At 52.8% G+C, this 20,372-nt stretch overlaps 1 protein-coding gene across 1 annotated transcript; it reads left to right on the plus strand.

Annotated features, from left to right (window-relative positions):
• The first annotated feature begins 15,260 nt into the window (after positions 1–15,260).
• On the plus strand, positions 15,261–16,451 carry LOC144727921 (trace amine-associated receptor 365-like). Its single transcript, XM_078607054.1, has one exon. The coding sequence runs from the start codon at positions 15,429–15,431 to the stop codon at positions 16,449–16,451; it is 1,023 nt and encodes a 340-aa protein (XP_078463180.1). The 5' UTR covers positions 15,261–15,428.
• Positions 16,452–20,372: the final 3,921 nt, after the last annotated feature.

Here is a 20,372-nt window from a genome sequence, read left to right on the forward strand (position 1 = left end):
ATCGATGTCACGCGTTTCGAGTATTTCGCTGCATACATTTCCACGTAAGCCACTTTGTTAGGCTATCAATTGTGTCCAGGTTGCTTCTGAAAAAACGCTACATAGCTCAGTGGGGCCTTTCCTGGTAAAATAATTTCATTTTTAGACACATAGAGACTCGTAGAGATGCATGGTATGTATGCACGTTGAACTTATTTCGCACCGTAAGTAGCCAACCGCGCTAATCGGAGGTACTATGCGGTCTCTATGGGTCTAGACCCATAGAGACCGCATAGTAAAGCCACTGTTGTCTGCACTCCTTCAACGGAGGAGGAACGGCAAAACGACACGAAATCTGTCTACGATGAAGCCCTTTCGTCGTGGCCGGCAGCAGAACTTCGACATTGGGCATCAAGCTCCTGATCTCTTTGCTGGTTCCTCCATGCGGATGGACAGGGCAGAGGCGAGACAACTAAAAACGATGTTTTATTTTACCAGCTAAGGCCCACTGAGCTGTGTAGCTCTTTATCAGAAGCGACCTGCCCACAAATGATAGCCCAACGAAGTGGCTTATCACGTGTGAATGTATGGCAGCAGCCAAATACTCTGAGCGCACGTTGATTCAAAATGTGGAGGGAAAAACCGGAGGACCCGTAGACAAATCCACACAACCATGGGGCGAACACACAAATTCCAAATATAAAAGGGTCAGGGTCGGGATCGAAGCCACGACCTCCTGTTTACCAGGCGAGGTAGTCAACATCTCCTAGCCACTGTGGCTCCCCTTGGCCGGTACGGCCCAAGCACGGCCACTCGCCGTCTCTGAGCAGAGGCAGACTGTCAGAGTGACACTGTGCTTGTTGTCTCCCTGCCACTACCTCAACCCCCTCCCCACACACGCACGCACACACACGCACGCACGCACACACACACACGTGCACGCACACGCACACACACGCACACACACACACGCACGTACACACACGCACGTACACACATGCACGTACACGCACGCACACACACACACGCACACACACGCACGTACACACACACGTACACACACGCACGCATACGCAGGTCAGACTCGCAGTCCAGACAAAGCGGAGATGGAGTCCACGATTGAGGAGCAGCAGACACTAATGTAACCTGGCCACCTGCTGGGGGTTGACTCACTAACATCAGAACACCCCCAGTGGCAGGCGTCCCTGCGTATCAGTCTGCCGGTAGAGGCGGGATACTTGCTTGCTGTGTGTAATAGCAAGTGGGGAATTTAAGGGGTGATTTTAGTTGTAAAAAAAATGCAGGCGGTGGCGTGCAACGGCCTGCGGCTCGACGTCAGTCGCGACGAGCTCGAAGACTTTCATCTTGACCCTGCGTGACCACGATGACGATGGCGAACGACGCGAAGGAGTATGAGCGGCGGGGTTATAGCTGCGCGCCAGTTTGCTTCGCCTGCGTTTGACGTTCATTACGCAGAGCAACTAAAGAGATGAGCAACTACGTTTGCACTTGGGTCGCAAGGTGCACCTAGCCTCGCGCAAGCGATATGTTGAAGTCGTCGCCTTGTACCCGAAGACGCCACGCGTAAGCAGACGAGCCGAGACCGCGTCTTGTGCCGTCACCGTTTGGCTCCGGCTCGGCTCGGCAAACAGGTCCCAGTGGAAAAGGGAAAAAAAAACCCTCACCCAAACTGCTGGAAACGTGCGGGCACCGTGCTGGCACCGTGCCGGCAATGCCCTGGCTCGGCATGGATGTTTCCTTTGTAAAAATGGGGAATGGGTATGGCGGACGGCCACTGCTGCTGCTGATGTTGTCGCGTGTGTAAGCCATGAGTGTGCGCATGCGAGTATTGTGTTTGATGCGTGTTTGACACATGTTCGCGTGTGTGTAAGCCATGAGTGTGCGCGTGCGAGTGTCGTGTTTGATGCGTGTTCGCGTGTGTCAAGCTACTAGTGTGCGCGTACGATCGTCATTCCTGCGCGACGATCGACCATTTCTTGAATCTCTCGTTACACTGGAACCGGGGTGGGGGAGGGGGCGGTTATTTTTTGTGTGTTTACGTTCAGCTCCCCAAGACTGGGGAGACGCCAGAACGGTGAACTCTGAACCAGCCTGCTGGGCCCTCGCGGGACTTCATGCGGGATGGAGCTCGTAGACCCGTCAGCAGCTCGTTGCTCTCGCGGTGATTGTCCGGTCCCAACGAGCGATCTGTCGCTGCTCCCGAGCGAGCATCGAGGCATCGGTGCTCATCTCCTCTCTGCAGCCCCTTGCAGAGCCCGTGGTGGGAATTCCACATTCACGTGGCCCCAGGGGGATGGTCTATCCGCAGGACAACCGCTGTTTTATCGACCCTGGAGGGATGATGATGGGCCGAATCTATCCTCGCACACATTTCGCACAAAGTGCTTGCCACTAATCAACAGCAATACCTCGCTGGTCATCTTGTCAAGGACCATGAACCATCAATTCGCGAACTCCGCTCGTCCTCGCAGCAGCGGCTTTTGGCTGGCCATCAAACAAAGGCGGCGGTCGCCGCATCGCGTGGCACTTTTAGATGTGCTTCTGCGGCCATCTGGATCGCTCTTATATCGGAAGCCACTGGAGCTGTGCACTTTTAAATCGGCTACATTGACAAACTCACGTCCTTCGAACTGCTTTTAGTTTTTTTTAGCTGTCCTTCCCCCACACCTCCGATGTAGCGCGGTTGGCTACGTACGGTGCGAAAGAAGATCAACGTACATGCCATCATCACCACCCAGAGCTGTGGCAATGTCGGCCTTGCTCAAGGGATGATAACACGGCACAGGTCAAGTGTCAAGTTGATTGTGTGACCAGGCGAGGACTCTTACCCCTTTCCCGTCCCGATGACGTTCGTTTACATCATCAAAAGGAAACTGGTAGGAAAACTTAAATTAAGGTAACTTTTCCGGTACCGAGGCTCCCACAAGGCCATGCGACAGTGCGAGTGGCACAGTTTGGCGCCAGCCATCGTAGAGTGCGGTCGTGTCGCTGCGGTTCCTCTGCGGTGAGTAACAATGTCTTTAGAAACAACGGCCGCTGCTAGGCCTCTCCAAATAAAATTACTGCCCGAGCTGCTAGCACGTTCCGGAGTTCAGCGGTGAACGGGGACACCCACAGCCTGCAATTTATAGACGTCTCGGAACGGGAAAGGTTTAAGGGGCCGACCATAAATGACGTCACGCACCTGGGGGGTGGTCAGACATTTGTGACGACGGGGGGGGGGGGTTGAGAAATTGCCGTCACATCGACATGGGCAGAGCTTTGTGACGTCATATTTGAGGGGGGGGGTCTGACTTTGTGACACCGTGTGACAAAGGGGGGGGTGGTCAAAAATCGTCCAAAATCTCGTGACGTCATTTATGGACGGCCCCAGAGAGACCAGGGTAGGAGTCTCGTTCGCAACAGTCATCTGGGGGGGGTGACGGGTTGGGGGGGGGGTTACCACAATCATGGAAGCTAAAACATGCAATTAAGTAGAGCGATGAAGCACATCGATAAAGGCATGTTGCCCACCACTTGGCAATGGGACGCTGCTCTCAGCCGTGTCTAGACCACCAACCCTGATTGGCTGACGATGTACTTTTAAACATGTTTTTTTTTTAAACATGTTACAAGTGAAACATTTTAAGCTCCAGCTCTGTTAGAACGCGTGTTAGAACACTGCCGTGTGGGTGTTGCAGAACGCGTGCGTTTTTTTGTAGAGAGCGGTGGCGAAGGGGTTAACGCACTGCACTACGAACCCAGCGACCTGAGTTCGATTACCGTTTACGGCCATTTTCGGTGATGAGTAGAGTATCTGAACTGGGCCTGGTCCTCCTCTCGGTCGACTCAAAATGAGAGCCTGGTGCGATGTGTAAACAGCATCAGCACTGGGGAGACAAAGGCGGCCGGGCGTGTTGCTGGCCACCCACCCCTCTCCATCGTGTGTCGTACCGGCTATCATCGGTGCTACTCGCGAACAGCACTTGCCCCAACGATCCTGTAACCCAGCGGTCCTCAACCTTTTTAGCACCAGGGACCGGTTTCGTGGAAGAACCGGGGTGAGGGGGGGGTCATCATTGGGTCTTTCCCCCTTTTCGGACTCACCGCTCACCTGCTGCTGCTGTGCGGCCCGGTTCCTAACAGGCCACGGACCGGTCCCGATCCGCGGCCTGGAGGTTGGGGACTCCTTCTGTAAAGCTAGAACGGGACGTCTTTGCCTTTGTTTACGTGTGTCCGTGCACATTTCTCTCGGGATTGCTCTTCGAGTTAGGCGACCACGTGGTCCTTCGCGTCTCGTGGCGAAAGAGTTGGAGAAATAAAATCCAGTAAATGAAGGAACGATCGACTACTTGATGTGTCAATTGTTTTCTCTCTCTAAAATCTCATCCCACCACCCCGCGGGTCGCCACGGTTCCCAGAATCTCTCAACTTTAATTGCTCAATCGAATAAAAATAAACCAACCCACCCCCCTCACTTTTAAACATAGATTGAAAATTCATCTCTTTAGAACTGCATTTTTGTGTTTAGTTTGTTGTCCTTTCGCCGCACCTCCGATTAGCGTGGCTGGCTACGTACGGTGCCAAAGAAGTTCAACATACATCCATGCGCTGTGAAGAAAAGCCACTACCCGAAACGTCGCCTACTTTATATATACTCGCTTTACTACCCGGCTTCGCCCGGGACTTGGATTCACCACGCCCGGCCGCCTTTGTCTCCCCAGTGGCGATGTTCACACCACACCAGTTACTCGTTTGAAGCTGAGTCGACCTAGGGGAGGCCCAGGAGCGGTTCAAATAATCGTCACCGGCGGTGGCCGTGAGCGGAAATCGAACTCGGTTCGCCGGGTTCGTAGCACTGCGCGCCAAGCACTGCGCATGCGCGGGTGACATGACAGATGTGACATCACAGCTCACTTGCCATGCAAAAAATATGCATTATTGCGCCCCCCACCCCCCCAAAAAAAATACAAAAGTCTATTTTTATAATTTTTGCATGGTGTGCAGTCTGGAAAGTACCCACATGGCAAATTTCAAGTTTGTTGCATGTCGGGAAGTACGCTAAACATTTTGAACAGACGCATAATCACAACTTTGCCTCTTATATATATAGATTTCCCTTTCAAGGCCACACACACAGTGTTGCATTGTGTTTGTTCTGTTCGCCTTTTGGCGTTCTCTGCTCTACCACTGGTGGTGAGACAAGGCTATGAAGAAGGCTGCCTCTGGTGTGGGCCAATCGGTTTCAAAGACGATGCATAACATTTCCAGAGCACGTTTGTTTGCATGCTTTGCCACAAATATGTGTAGTTGTGTAATGCAGACTTGATGCCAATAGTTTAACGCGATTTGAAGCATGTTTTATTTTTTGGGGGGGAGGTGGGGCAGAGCTTTGTGATGTCATATTTGAGGGGGGTCTGACTTTTTGTGACGCCGTGTGACTAGGGGGGGGGGGTCAAAAATCGTCCAAAATCGCATGACGTCATTTATGGACGGCCCCTATTCATTTTGTATACTGGAAAAAGATCCCATAGATATCGTGTTGTTGTTATCGTCGACGGACGTGTTGGGTTATTAGCAGTGGCGGCTCCTGCAAAATCTCTCAGGGGGGGCAAATGTCTGGATGATTGATAAGGATAAGGTCCACCCATGCAAAGGATAAATTAACAGCTTAAGCATGTAAAGGCAACTTCACTTCTTTAATATTAATGAAAAATAAAGTGACTCTTACAATACATCTTTTTTGTTTCTATACTCACTATAAATACAATCCACTCATATTTATTTTATTAAAGATTCCACTAGGTGGCGACAAATAATTTTGTTGCATGAAACGTGCTTACGTATGATAACGTAGGCACGTTAGTGCGAGCCCTCCCGGAAGCCATAGAGAATGCATTGCAGCGCCCCCTGTTCGAAAAAAAACATCTTTGAATGTAAGTCTATGGGACCACTCGGGGCGATTCTCAGCCGGAGGGAAATCGCCCAAAAAGAGGCGGTACTCCACAGAACGTAGCATGACGCTGATTGGACTATATCCAGAGGCACAGTGACGGCTAGCGTGACTCTGTGGTTGAATGACATTGGTGGTGCGTCGTCCAATCACCCTAATGAAGAAACCGCCCCTAGTTATTAGCGTGTTTGTCATCGCAGCAGGACCACGAGCACGTGAGTCGTAGACCACGTGCTCGGTAGAGGCACCGTCACAATGGCTGCTGAGAGGAGGTGCACGTGGGCCTTGGGCAGGAGGCGTCACGGCCAGGCGGGGTGGCGATGATCGGTGGTGGTGGTGGTGGCGGTCGATGCTCTCGGCCCAAAAGAGGGAAGAAAAAACCATCACGCGTAGATGGAGCGATTAAATCGTCCCGTTCGCAGGAGCCAGACGAGATTGTTGCATGGCCAGACCGCCAGAGATGACGTGGGGTGGGGGAGGTGGCCAGAGGGCGGGGCGGGGGGGGGGGGCTTTCACCCAGCAGTGGATAGATCACGACCGATGGTAAACGATGATAATGAGTGAGTGAGTGACGAGATGCGTGTTGACGTCGCGTCTCCCCCACGAGCTCTGATCCCCAACCCCCAACCCCCACCCGACTGCGTCTCCCCCCGGGGGAGGCCGCCCGTCACAGCCGCGGTAATTGGGCCCCTGATGTCGCCTCCAAGCGACTGCCGGAGGCGACCACGCGGGGTTTATAAGCCCCGAGACAGGGGCAGGGCACCATCAATCACTATCATCATCATCACTGCCGCTCTACCCACAGCCACGCGACCACGAGGGCAGGCAGATAGATAGAGCCATAGGCAGACAGGTAGGTAGGCATACAGACGTACTCACAGACCGATAGGCAGATGGACGGACGGGCGCGTGTGTGGGATAGACATTAACGGTTGGCTACGTACGGTGTGAAAGAAGTTCAACGTACAAATGTATCGACAATTGATGGACAGAATCGCATGTAGACAAACCTGATGAACAGAAAGAAGGATACATAGGTGGGTAGGTAAGTAGGTAGACAGATGGACGGATAAACGGCCAGACAGACACACACATTGACAGTTAAGGTACATTCAGGCACAAAAACAGAACCCTAGACAAATTAATAGACGGGCTGATAGACAGAGGCAAATAGACAGAGACACACAACATCCTGAACACATGTAGGAACATGATACCCACACCTGCATACACACCACTCCTCTCTCCACACACCTGCACAGGCACACGCACACCTGCACACACGGACTGACACAAAGAGACACACCATCCCCAAACAAAGACAAAGATCTCCCGTATAGCCTTAACTAACTGTTGGGGAAAGTGCTCTTAGCGAGCACCTATGAAGGCCCCCCCCGCACACCCACCCCCATATACACTATCTAACCACCCACCTAGTCACACACACGTACACACCTGTATAGACACCCACTCTCCCAGAACCCCACACACCTGAACTCACCTGTACACACACTCGAACTCATTTGTAGAGACACACAAACTCACCTATAGACACACACAAACTCACCTGTAGACACACAAACTCACCTGTAGACACGCACTAACCCGAACTCACCTATAAACACACACACACACACACACAAACTCACCTGTAGAAAAAAACACACACACGAACTCACGTGTAGACACACACGAAGTCACCTATAAACACACACCCGAACTCACCTGCAGACACAGACATACTTAATCTCACGTGTAGACACACACACACACACACCCGAACTCACCTGTTGATAGATACACCTGAACTGACCTGTAGACACAATAACTCACCTGTAGATGGAGAAACACGCACACTCACCTGTCGACACACACACGAACTCACCTGTAGTCACATACACTCACCTGTAGACACACAAACTCACCTATAGTCACACAAACTCACCTGTAGACACACACACACACCCAAGCTCACCTGTAGACACACACACTCACCTGTAGACACACACACAAACTCACCTATAGACACACACAAACTCACCTGTAGACACACACACTCACCTGTAGACACACACACACACGAACTCACGTGGTCCACTAACCATGAACCACACCGAGAGAGCCATTGTGTCTCTGCGCATCCTGCTGTGGCTGGCCAGCCTGCTGGGCAACTCGCTCCTCCTGCTCTCGCTTCTGCTGCTCAGCGGCGGGCTGCGGACGCGCAGGGCCAAGACCGCGCCGAGCAGTGCCGCGGGGCCCAGCCGGAGCCAGCGTGGCCGCACCTTCCACCTGTTCCTCGCCAACCTGGCGACGGCCAACCTGGTGGGCACGTGCCTCGCCGACATGCCGGACCTGGTGAGCATCGCCATGGTGGAGATGACGAGGCCCAGAGACCTCGAGGGAGACGTCCTCAGCATCGTTTGCCCCGCGCTCAAGTTCGCGTCGGCGGTGGCCGAGACGGGCGCCATCTGCTTCACGCTGCTCATTTGCGTCTATCGCTACCAGAAGTTGTGCGGCTGGCCGGCGTTCAGCGGCGGTCGCGGTGGTGATCGAGGTGGTGGCAGAACGGAGGAAGTGGCGACGGAAGCAGAAGGAGGAATCGGAGAAGGACGTGGAGTTGGGGGTGACGGTGATAGAGCGGCAGGAGGAGAAGGAATGAGTGTCATTGATGGAGGTGGTGATGGTCGTGGAGGAGGTGCAGTATTTGAAGAAGAAGCAGATGGAGGGGTATTTGCAGGAGGAGGAATTAGAGACGTGGGAAGCGGAGTATTTGGAGTAGAGACAGAAGGGGATAGATTCGGAGGAGGAGGATTAGTGATAGGAGGACAGATAATACAAGCAGCAAGCCCACAGCATGTTTTAAGTACCATCCAAAGACGATTGGAACGCACTAACACCACCACCATCATCACCACTACCAACATCATCACCACCACCAATGACGACAACAAGAACGCCGATCTCTCAGCACACAAAACCCGGGACCGGGACTCAAACCCAGCTCTGCGGTCCGCGCCTCTCGACCAGCAGCGCTTGGCTCGCCTCTGTTGCCTCCTCGCCTGGGCCACCACGGTGGCCTTCTCACTCCCGTCCATCTTCATGGGCAGCGAGTGGGAAGCGCCCATCATTCTGATGCCGTACTCTATCAACTCAACATCATCAACATTCACCAACCTATCATCATCATCATCCACCAACTCGTCGTCGTTGTCAATGCACCGAGACACGTGTCCGTCGGACCTCTTCACGTGCCCCAAGGCCCGCCGCTGCGCTGTCTCCCACATGGCCTACAAGTACATCTACCTCCTGGGCACCAACGTATGTCCCCTCGTCGTGGTCTTCGTCGCGTCGCTGCGCATCGTCCTCACGCTGCTGCGCTCTCGGAGGGCCGCGGTGAAGGGGCCGTCCTTCGCCGAACCCTCCTCCGGTAAACCTTCTGGTGCATGCGACGGTCAAACCTCTGCTCCATTCTTTGGTCCTGTGTTCTTCAATAATTTTCAGAGGAAAGGGGGTAGGGGGGGTTGCCACTTTCATCAGTGTGAGCGAGGGTCACCACACATTTGAAACCATTGGGGGTTTGTGACAGCAGCATGATGATAATGGGGGGTGGGGGGTGTCTTCGCTGTTTGTGTGTTGTCGGTGGGGGCCGCACGTCAGGGGCCACACTTAAGGTCACTCGGGGCCCTGCCAGTGGCCACGAGTGGCCACTGGCAGGGCCTTGCAATGAAGAACACTGCTTTGGTCCTTCTTGCAGTAAATCTTTTCGTTCATCTCCAGGACCAGCGTCTGGTCCTGTCTTCTCATTTACATTCTCACTGCACCCTAATAATAATATTGAGTGTTTTTATGCCAGCGTCATTGATATAACCGCAACTCACAAATACCGCGTGACCCGCAACCAACGGAGGTGCGCGTATGGATGAAGGTGATTTCATGTAATCACTGACGAGTGCTTATACGTGTGGGAGTAAACCGGAGTAGCCAACACTTGATTCCACGTGGATGGAACAGATGGAAATTGGTTCACACTTCCTGTACCGCCTTCTGCTGGCGAGCCAGACTATGGCTCGTACTCGACGCCCACCACAGGGAAGGGGTTTTCACAAAATCTGCGGGTGATCCACCAACCCTCGTTGCTGCCTCCACAGTGCTGGTTCACAGGCAGCCACGTGCAGCGTGATCACCACTACCCAGCTCACCCATCTTCTGGTCCCTGTGTTGGTCCATTCTTTGGTTCAGCTTTTGGTTCTGGTCTATCCTCCAGGCCAACTTTTGGACAAACCTCTGGGCCCTCTTCTGTTCAATCTTCTACACTGGTCCATCATTTGGTCCAACTTCTCGCTCAGCATCTCGTCTGTCCTCTTGTAAATCGTCTGTCCCCTGTTTTCTGATCCATCCTTTGGTCGTATCTTGTCATCGATCCTCTGGTCCACCTTTAGGCGGAGGAGGATCTGTCAAGACCCGCGGAGGTTCGGGCCCCGTGCTGATGGCCCTGATGCTGTTCGAGGTGTCCTGGTGCGCCCACCTGGCGCTGCAGTTCCTGGCCGACTCGGACCGCCTCGTCTACTGGTCCGACGCTGACTTCTTCATCACGGGAGTCTACACCTCCACCAGCCCCTACATCTTCGGCATCGGCAGTGGCCTTCTGCCGCCCAAATCTCCCGCCAGAGCTACCGGCTAAGGATTTGCGTGGCGCGACGATAATGGTGAGCAACGTGGAGGTTATGGAGGCGGAAGGTGGTTGGAGAGTGGTGTGGAGTAATCGCGAGGAGGAGGATAAGGACTAGGAAGGAAGGAGGAGGATGAGGAGGAGGCAGAGGAGGAAGGGGTTGGGATGACGGGTGATAGGGACACGTGTAAGCGTTGAAGGACACGGTAAGCTACTTTAGTTGCTGCTGCTGTTGGCGCGATCCCACGTGAGTGATGTGTCCCCTGCGATCTTCGCAAATGTGAACCATGACGCCGGTACCGCAACGGCTCTGCTCTTGCGACTGAACGTCATGGGATGTTTAACGTACACCTCGAAGCTGACGGGGCGGCATTTGATATCGTTACGGTTCTTGAAAGACGGAGTATCAACTAGGTCAGCCGTCGTGCAACGAGTGAATACGTGCTCGTTACGTGAATTGTGTGTTCTGGTGACTACATCTTATCTTAGATTTATAGAGCGCCTTAACTGAAGGCGCACTATAATATAGTTGAGTCTATAGGCAGTGCTGAGTCTATGGGCAGTGTTGCGTTTATGGGCAGTGTTGAGTCTATGGTGCAGTGTTGAGTCTATGGTGCAGTGTTGAGTCTACGGGCAGTGGTGAGTCTATGGTGCAGTGTTGAGTCTATGGTGCAGTTCTGAGTCTATGGTGCAGTGTTGAGTCTATGGTGCAGTGTTGAGTCTATGATGCAGTGTTGAGTCTATGGGCAGTGTTGAGTCTATGGTGCAGTGTTGAGTCTATGGTGCAGTGTTGAGTCTATGGGCAGTGTTGAGTCTATGGTGCAGTGTTGAGTCTATGGTGCAGTGTTGAGTCTATGGGCAGTGTTGAGTCTATGGCGCAGTGTTGAGTCTATGGTGCAGTGTTGAGTCTATGGGCAGTGTTGAGTCTATGGACAGTGTTGAGCCATAATGCTGTTTTTTACAGATGTCCAGTAGGTGCAGGTCAGAACATTACCACAACAACAATATTGGGCACAGCGGAGAAAGAGGGACAGAGAGAATAAATAATTCTCCAGGGACTGGTAATCCTCTAGATACACAGAGCAAGTAGGGAACAGCAGGAGTGCTCAATGCCAAAGCCGTCCATAGGAGGGGTTCGGTCCCCAGAGAAAATCACGCCACGTTGGCTGCCCCGACGCCTCCAAACTAAGCCCAGGAGTATTCCCACTGACACCGTTACGTTGATTCGCAGCCCCCCCCCTCCCAAAGCGCGGGGCCCGGGGCGGTTTGCCCCGAATCACCGTACCAACCTGGGGACGGCTCTGCTCACCGCTACCTAAACGGCAGCGCCGCTGTTTGAACTCAAGGGACCAAGGATCGGAGTCTCATTTGCAAGAGTGGTGATCTTGGTTATCAGTCGAGCCAGTAGGGGGCCGATGGTTGCTGTGGTCTAACCTAGGGCACCCCCCCACCCCCAGTGTCAGCTGTGCATTGGTGTGATGCCATTAGGGGGTGGGGGTGATAATTGCCGCTGATGCGCTGTGTGACCTCAGCTGAGTTTCTGAATTTGGCAAATTTTAACTCCTGACGCCGGCGCACAGTGGTTTACCCTTGCGAATGAACGCCGCGGGATCTTGAGTGTTCACCGTAAGCAAAGCAGACGGCGGCGTAGGAGTATTGCTCGGGTCAGTACGCACACTGCTGTATTAACTAGGGCGGCCGCTGAGATTCGAACCGCGAAACGTGCCTCCGCCGGGCCACGTCACTGCCCCATGTCGGTGTGTACCGTGCGGCCCCTTGTGAATCCACTGCTGGATGAAGGCCTGCCCACGACCGTGGCGGTCATGGGGGTTGTTTGGCCAACCATACTTCACCACTCCGGTCAATGGCGGGTTCGTGAAAGGAGAGCAATGCAGGATACCACTCGGCCAGGAACCGAACTCACGTCGCCGAGTTTGTACTCCGTGAACATTGCAACGTTAAGCCAACGTGGTCAATGTGATTGTAACCGCCTTTGAACGAACGTTGGACCAACGTTGGACGAACGTTGGATGAACGTTGGACCAACCTTGGCTCAACGTTGGACGGACGTTGGACCAACCTTGGCTAAACGTTGGACGAACGCTGGAACAATGTCGGAGCAACGTCAGACGAACTTTGGTCGAATGTGGTGCCACCACTCTGCATCTTGTAGTTAACCAACGCCTCAACAAAGGTGTGGCCACCTCCAAAGGGAGCTGCCTGATTCGTCTCAAATCCCACGCCTGCAGTGAAAGTGTGAAATTCCGTGGAAATAATTGGGGTTCAGCACCTGGGAGAGCGCATTTTTTTAGCGCGAGTGTGTCTCTGTGTGTCCATGTGTGTGTCTGTGGGTGCGTATGCGTGTGTGTATATATATGATCGATGCGCGTACTTGAATGCGTTTAAACAGCAAGAGCGCGGTGCGAGTGGTAGAATTGTCGCTGTTGCTGTGAATGTTTAAAACTGAACACATTTTTTTCGTGTACATTTCAGCAGGTGCACGGCCCACTGTGCCACGTAAATACTCTGAACGCGTTCTATTGATTGTAAATGTGGTTTAGGTGGGGGCATTTGAAGTGGAGAGCACGCGTATAGTGTTTGCAGGTGAGGTGGTGGTTGCTGTTTGCTGTTGTGGTTGTTGCCGTGTGCATTATACATCATCGATGTCGCGTTGTCTTTGTGCAACAATTGATGTTGTAATCCCACCACCATCATCGTCGTCATCAACGTCCTGAGCACAAACCGTGCGGCTCTGCAACCGCTTAGCTCACGCCGCTGCTGGTGAAGCGCCTCCACTCGAGCGGTGGAGCGGAGGGGCTCCTCCTCTAGGTGGGCACCTTTGGCCTACTCTTCCACGCCGCTGGCCAGGCATCCCTTGAAGAGGTGTGAGTACCCACACTTTACCCCACCAGGGGCGGTGAAGCTACCATTAATACAGCAGCTGCTGCTGCTGCTGGGCGGAGAGAGGGGGGACGGGGATGAGGAGGGGGATGGATTTTTAGTTGCCGCTCCGGGAGATTGAATCGAACCGGTGGGCTCTGGGTGGCGAGTCAAGGCAGTCGCGCAGCTTCCCCATCTTGTGTCAAAGTCGTCGTTCGCAATCAACATCGATTTTAACTTTCTTACCACGAGGGTGGCAATGATGAACTTCATCATCATCAGCAGCAGCAGAAGAATCATCATCATTAAAAAAAAATTGTGGTTATCAGTACCATGATCATCATCATTACCATTGTCGCTTTCATCATCTCAACGATAATAAGCATCATCATCATCATCATCGTGACACTAATCATCACATGAATCATCAAATCATGAAGAGCATCATCAAAACCAAGACGACAATGGTAATCATCATCATCATCATCTTGACCATCATCTTCATTGTGGTTTTCATCCCCATCTTGACAACAGCACCCTCCTGAGAACGGGTCTCGAGGTTCAGATGAAGCACGCGATGATTGCGTGCTTGTGTGCGTCTGTGCTCTGCGGTGAGCGGTGGCGCAGCGGTTGGCGCAACCGCGCTACGAATCCGGCGACCCGAGTTCAAAACCCGCTCTCGGCCAACATCGGTGAAGAATTTCTGAACCTCTACCGGCGAATTTCCAATGTCGCGGTGTGTAAACATCAGCGCTGGGGAGACAAAAGCGGACGGGTGAGGTGTTAGCCACACGAGAAGTGTGTGGAACTTTTTTCGTACCGTACGTAGGCAACCACGCTATTCGGAGGTGCGGGCGGGGGGGATAACGCACTAAACACAAAAAAGCAGATCTAAAGAAATGAGTTTTCAATCTTGGTAATTTAAAAGTGCACAACTCCAGTGGCTTCCTAATATCGGAAGGAAGAGCGTTTCAGACGGCCACAGAAGCGACTCAGTGACCACCGCCTTTGTTCGATGGTTCGCCGAACGGTGCCGCTGCGAGGATGTCCGGAGGTCGCGTGATTGTTTATGCTCATTGACGAGATTAGCGAGGTGTTGTGGTTCATTTGTGATGAGTGCGACCACATAAACCCACGCGTCTCGACGAGCACGGTCGCATCGTGTGCCACAGACAAGTTGGAAGGCAGCAGGCGGTAAGGCGCCGGTGCTACCAACAATTTCCCAAGCTCTGGAGTCATCTATACATGAGGGTGTTTTCATCAAATTGAATGCGCTGATTATGCGTGGAAGGGGGCAACACGCAATCCCATACAGAAGGGACAGATGATGTCAGTCGTTGCAGTGCCGCTTTCTCCTCCTCCTCCTCCTCGACGCCCACGGGGAAGGAGTTTCGCGACATCCGTGCGTGATCCATCAACCCTCGCAGCTGCCTTCACACACTGCGCTGGATTTATAGGCAAATCGGATGTGCACATTGCATCTCACGACCGATGCAATTTGCACGTGTACTAATGAAGACGGCCCATTGCCCGAAACGTCGCCTACATTACAGATGTGTCCTTTCTAAAGTGACACACACACACCGTGTTGTTGACGAATGTTCAGATTGTTTTGTTAATTGTTGCCCCACACGTCAGACTATACCGCGACAAACACCTCCGGATTAGCGCGGTTGGCTCCGTATACGGTGCGAAAGAAGTCCAACGTCATCCGTGGCATGTGCACCATCAACGTCGTTGTCGCTGTTGTTTTATTCGCAAGGACGACCCGGGGTGATACGGCGCGCCGATCTCGGCTGTCTCCGAAGGAAGGGAGACGCGGGACAAGCAGCGAGAGACCGGGCCAAGGTGCGAGCGAGCGGTCGATTCATCCCAAAGGTCTCCACCAAACAACCATCGTCGCTTTATCCCAAACAAAGCAAAGTCTCTCTCTCTGTCTCTCGAGCCATGGCGAACTCCTCCTGCACCATCAGCTTCTACGACCTCAACTGCACGGGCCCCAGCCTCTCGGTGCGTGACCGCGCCATCGTCCTCACCCTGGTCGCCCTCGTCAACGCCACGACGGTCGCGGGCAACCTCCTCCTCATCGCCACGGTATCCTTCTTCAGGCGCCTCCGCTCCTGGCCCAACGTCATGGCCCTGTCGCTGGCCGTCTCCGACCTGCTCGTGGGCACCCTCGTGATGCCCCTGGCCACGGTGAAGGCCGTGTACAGCTGCTGGTTCTACGCCGACCTCCTCTGCCACTGGCACTTCTTCCTCGACTTCGCGCTCACCACGTGCTCCATCCTGCACGTCGCCTGCATCGCCTACGACCGCTACGTGGCCGTGTGCGACCCGCTGCGCTACGCGACGCGCGTCACCGAGCGCACCGTGGGGGCGATGCTGGCGCTCTGCTGGCTCGGAGCCGCGCTCGTCTCGGCGCCCATCCTCTTCAGCCTGAGCCCCGCGCTCTCGCCCAACACCATCCACCGCATCCTATGCCCCGACGATTGCTTCTTCTACGTGCACGGCCTCATCATATTCGTCATCCAGATGGGGCCCTACATCGTCTCGGTAGCGTTCGTGGTGGCGCTGTACGGGCAGATCTATCGAGCGGCGAGGCTGCAGGCGCGTCGCATTGGCGGCGTTGGAGGAGGAGGAGGAGGGAAATCGTCATCGGCCGAAGCGACCGCGGCGGCCAGGAGCGAGCACAAGGCGACTAAGCAGCTGGGGATCATCATCGGCTGTTTCCTGTTGTCGTGCCTGCCCTTCTACCTGGTGGACGTGGTGTCGCTGGTGGACGAGGCGCTGTTCGTGCCCTTCAGGATCACCGTGCTCAGCGGCTACATCAGCTCGGCGCTCAATCCGCTGCTCTTCGCCAAGTTCAATCGCCAGCTCAGGGCCGGTTTCGCGATGGTGCTGCGTGCTCAGCTGTTCCGGCCCGGAGCGAGAGACACCGACTTCAGCGGGGGCGGGAGACGCGGCGAGTGAGAGAGCGGAGGGGAGAGGGATGGAGGGGGGAGTGATAGAGAGAGACAGAGGGAGAGAGAGAGATGGGATGGAGACGTGAGATAGGGATGAGAGAGACGGGGAGAAGGGGACAGACTTTTGACTTTCAAACAATTTTATTGCCGCCAGCAGCAACAGCACTGGAGGCGATTCCGATATGAAATACAGAGAGAGAGAGGGAGGATGGAGAGTAATGATAGAGAGAGACAGAGGGAGAGAGAGATATGGGATGGAGGCGTGAGATAGGGATGAGAGAGACGGGGACAGAGAGAAAGATCGAGGATGGAGAGTGATACGGAGAGAAGGAGAGAGATGGGATGGAGAGTGAGAGAGGGAACAGAGAAAGAGGGGGAGAGAGAGGGACAGATTGAGAGGAAGTATGTACACTGTATGCTGGAATTATTTCGCACCATACAAAACCAACCGTGCTAATGGGAGGTGCGAGATAAGGACAAAACATTCAACACAAAAAGCAGTTCTGAAGAAATTAGTTTCCAAACTATATGATTTAAAACTCCACAGCTCCAGTGGCTTCCTAGTATCGGAAGGAAGAACGTTCCAGGCGGCCGCAGAAGCGCACCTGACACACCGCGCGATGCAGTAACCGTTTTTTGTTCGGCGGCTCTACAAAAACCGCCGCTGCTGCTGCGAGGATGATGAGCGGAGTTCGCGTGATGATTTATGCTCCTTGACGAGATCGCCAAGGCGCTGTGATTCATTTGTGGTGAGCGCTTTGTGTGTGAAAAGTGATCGGGTGAGGAGAGTAGAGCGTGACATCTATTGTGAAATTTTTCATTTAAAAAGGGGGGGGGGTTACATCAAGCAAAGCATTAAAAAAACGAAATGATGAACGAAGCAAAGTGCCGACTACACCGAGCATCTTCTTGTTTCCGCTGATCGTAAGAGAAAGAGAGAGACATGGGATGGAGAGTGAACGAGGGAGAGCGAGAAGGAGGGATAGAGAGCGAGTGAGCGTGAGAGAAAGAGAGAGAGAATCCGCGAAGAGAGAGATGAGATGAATGTTGGATCAGACAATCGCTGCTGGCTGGGCGGTCGCCTCCTCGACTCTGGTGACCCTGAGGTCAAATTAGTTGTGAGCCACGTGGTTACACGTTCCGCTTTGATGTTTTATACACGCAGATAGGAGGTAAACATAAAAAGGCAAAGGTCCCCCGTATAACCTCACAGACTGTAAGGCCAAGTGCTGTTACCGAGCATCTATGAAGGCCGGCACGGTGCATGAGGAGGTGGGTGACCAGCATCACGCCCGACCGCCTTTGTCTCCCGAATGGCGATGTTTATACACCGCACCAGGTATTCTGCTTTTTGTGTTTAGTTTGTTGTCTTTCCCCGCGCCCAGCACCTCCGATTAGCACGGTTGCCTACGTACGGTGCGAAAGAAATCCAACATACATACTAATTTTGAGGCTAAGTCGACCTAGGGGAGGCCCAGGACCGGGTCAAATATTCGCCACTGATGTTTGGCCGTGAGCGGGAATCGAACTCGGGTCGCCGACCTTGTAGTGCAGTGCGCTAACCACTGCGCCACCGCTCCGATAAGACAAACACTCTCTAACACATACACACGGCTGTCATCAAATACAATAGACTATTTTTGCGAGCACCTATTACGGCTGCCACTGCATACACTTTTAGTGGCTGGTGTTGGTGGCGTCACACATATACACAGGAGAGGCGTGCACGTCCGACCGTCTTTGTCTTCCCCTCTGCCGATTGGACTACACCCTTCGAGCTCGTTGATGAAATCCGGCGATGCGCTCCCCGTGCCATCCTCGATAACTCGAATTGTGTTACCGCTTGTTGAGCGCCGTTTATTCACAGCTGACGGCGCTCTCTCTCTCTCTCTGAGTCGACAACGTCGACGACGCGAGATGTCCGTGCGTTCGCTCGTGCGCTTGCTGGGGTGGCTTTTTTCTTTTTGACCGTCGCGTTCGAAGCGGAATGACGCCGGTCGAGCGAAACGCCCGCGATCATTGTGAGAGCGACAGCAGCACCCGCCACTCGTGTTGCATCGACGAGCACGCGTCACGAACGTATGGCGACACGAGCACAATGATTATGAGGATGACGACTTTGTGAAATACGGTAATACCTCGGTTTACGTCGGTGGGCGGGAGGGGATGCGTTCCTGAAATGTGCGACGATGGCTATCGATGCGACGTAAATCGAAGCGGGTTGTCAGGATAGTCAGTAGGTGGATGTAAGTGTGGGTGGTTGGGGCGATGCAAATCGGGTGGTTGTATTAATAAAGTGACGACGTTGTTGCGAAGCGACGTAAATCGGGGACACGTACATGGGGTGTTACCGTATATATATATAAGTGCTTTACAATGCTCCCTCGTTATTCGCGAGGGATACGTTCTGGAGATGATCGTGAATAGCTCATTTCGCGGATAATGATATCGACCTACGTAATCCTATCATTTCAACGGGTCTCCTTAAATACAGAAAACAATAAATCTCTCAGCACTCGATCTCATCATTTTATTTCATCACTTTATCTCATCCAGAGGCGGCCCGAGGTGAACCATGTAGCTGGTGCCCCCACCCCAAGCCCCAAGGGCAGATCTAGGCCGAGGTTTAACGTAAACTGGGAAACATTTTGCCCCTATTTTGCGTTTAATGTTTATAAAGCGTATTATTTCTTAAACAGAGCCATAATCATTCGGTTTCTCTGTCCGTTTGTCCAAGCAATACATTCTCACAAATGTTGAGAAATGAATTATAATTCATATTCCATCTGTACGTGACAAGAATTGAAAATTACATCTTTATGATTAGACCTCCTTTGCCAGTACTAAAATATAATACGGGTTTTCCCCTTTTTTTGGCAACAATACTGAAACCACAAGTATTGTGGTTAATGCACACATGATTCCTTGTAAAAAGGTTTAAGTTTTGTTGCCAGAGAAAAGGGGGAAAACGCTATTATTAATTACATCTTTGTTATTTTATCATAATTTTTTTTATTAGTTTTTTCTTTATTTGTATTTTTTTCATTGAATTTGGCCCCCCACTTAACATTGTGCCCTATATGGACGGGCCACTCCTGATCTCATCACATTCTGTCTCATCACGTTATCTCATCACTTTATCTCGTCACTTTCTCTCTCTCTGTCTGCATTCGTGTAGAGATCCAGATACGATTGGCGGACATCCAAAATCGCGGCTAAGAAGTTGGTGAACAACGAGAGAATGCTGTTCAGGCGGTGGCTACAACCACGAGGAAAGGGAAAAGACAGAGGGACGGAAGCGGGAAGAGAAACGAAGAAAAGGGATGGGTAATGAGAGGGACAGAATGGAGGAGCCGATAAACGGGAGCCGAGGGTCAGGAGAGATGAGGAGAGGGAGGAGGGGGAGGCTCCATCAGGGCCTGGGCACTGCTGCTGCACGGAGCGGCGTCTGTTTTCACAGTGGGCGGGGGAGAGGGGAGGGGTTCCGAGTGGGCGTGGCCACACGTAAGTCACGTGGTTTACGGGAGGCTTGAGCGGATTTAGATAGAGAAATCATAATTAATTCGTGCATTAAAAGGTGTATTATCGAGTAAGATATCCACATTCACCCATATCAGCCCGCGCTCCAGCTCACGTCACGGACTCCAAAAGCAAACAAATATTTTTTTTTATTTTAAAGTTGGGGAGGTAATTCTGTTTGTTATGGATGTGTTACCCTTGTGCACCCTGAGCTTTTCGAGGAGGTTATCGAATGAACCAATGAATGCGACAATATATCAACAGCGGTATGACAAACACAATCAGGTGTTTAATTTGCCCGTAACTACGGGTTGGCGGACATTTCACAAACTAAAGGTTCGTAAAGTCAGAGGGCAGTACGGGAATCGAAACAACAGTACCGTCCATACGGGGCTGAGGATCCTCACGA

The sequence above is a fragment of the Lampetra planeri genome, chromosome 27 (genome assembly GCF_965212315.1).
Source record: "Lampetra planeri chromosome 27, kcLamPlan1.2.h2, whole genome shotgun sequence".
In the NCBI taxonomy this organism is placed as follows: domain Eukaryota; kingdom Metazoa; phylum Chordata; class Hyperoartia; order Petromyzontiformes; family Petromyzontidae; genus Lampetra; species Lampetra planeri.

Coding starts and splice junctions, on each gene's coding strand:
- LOC144727921 (XM_078607054.1), top strand. CDS start 15,429: ATGGCGAACTCCTCCTGCACCATCAGCTTCTACGACCTCAACTGCACG.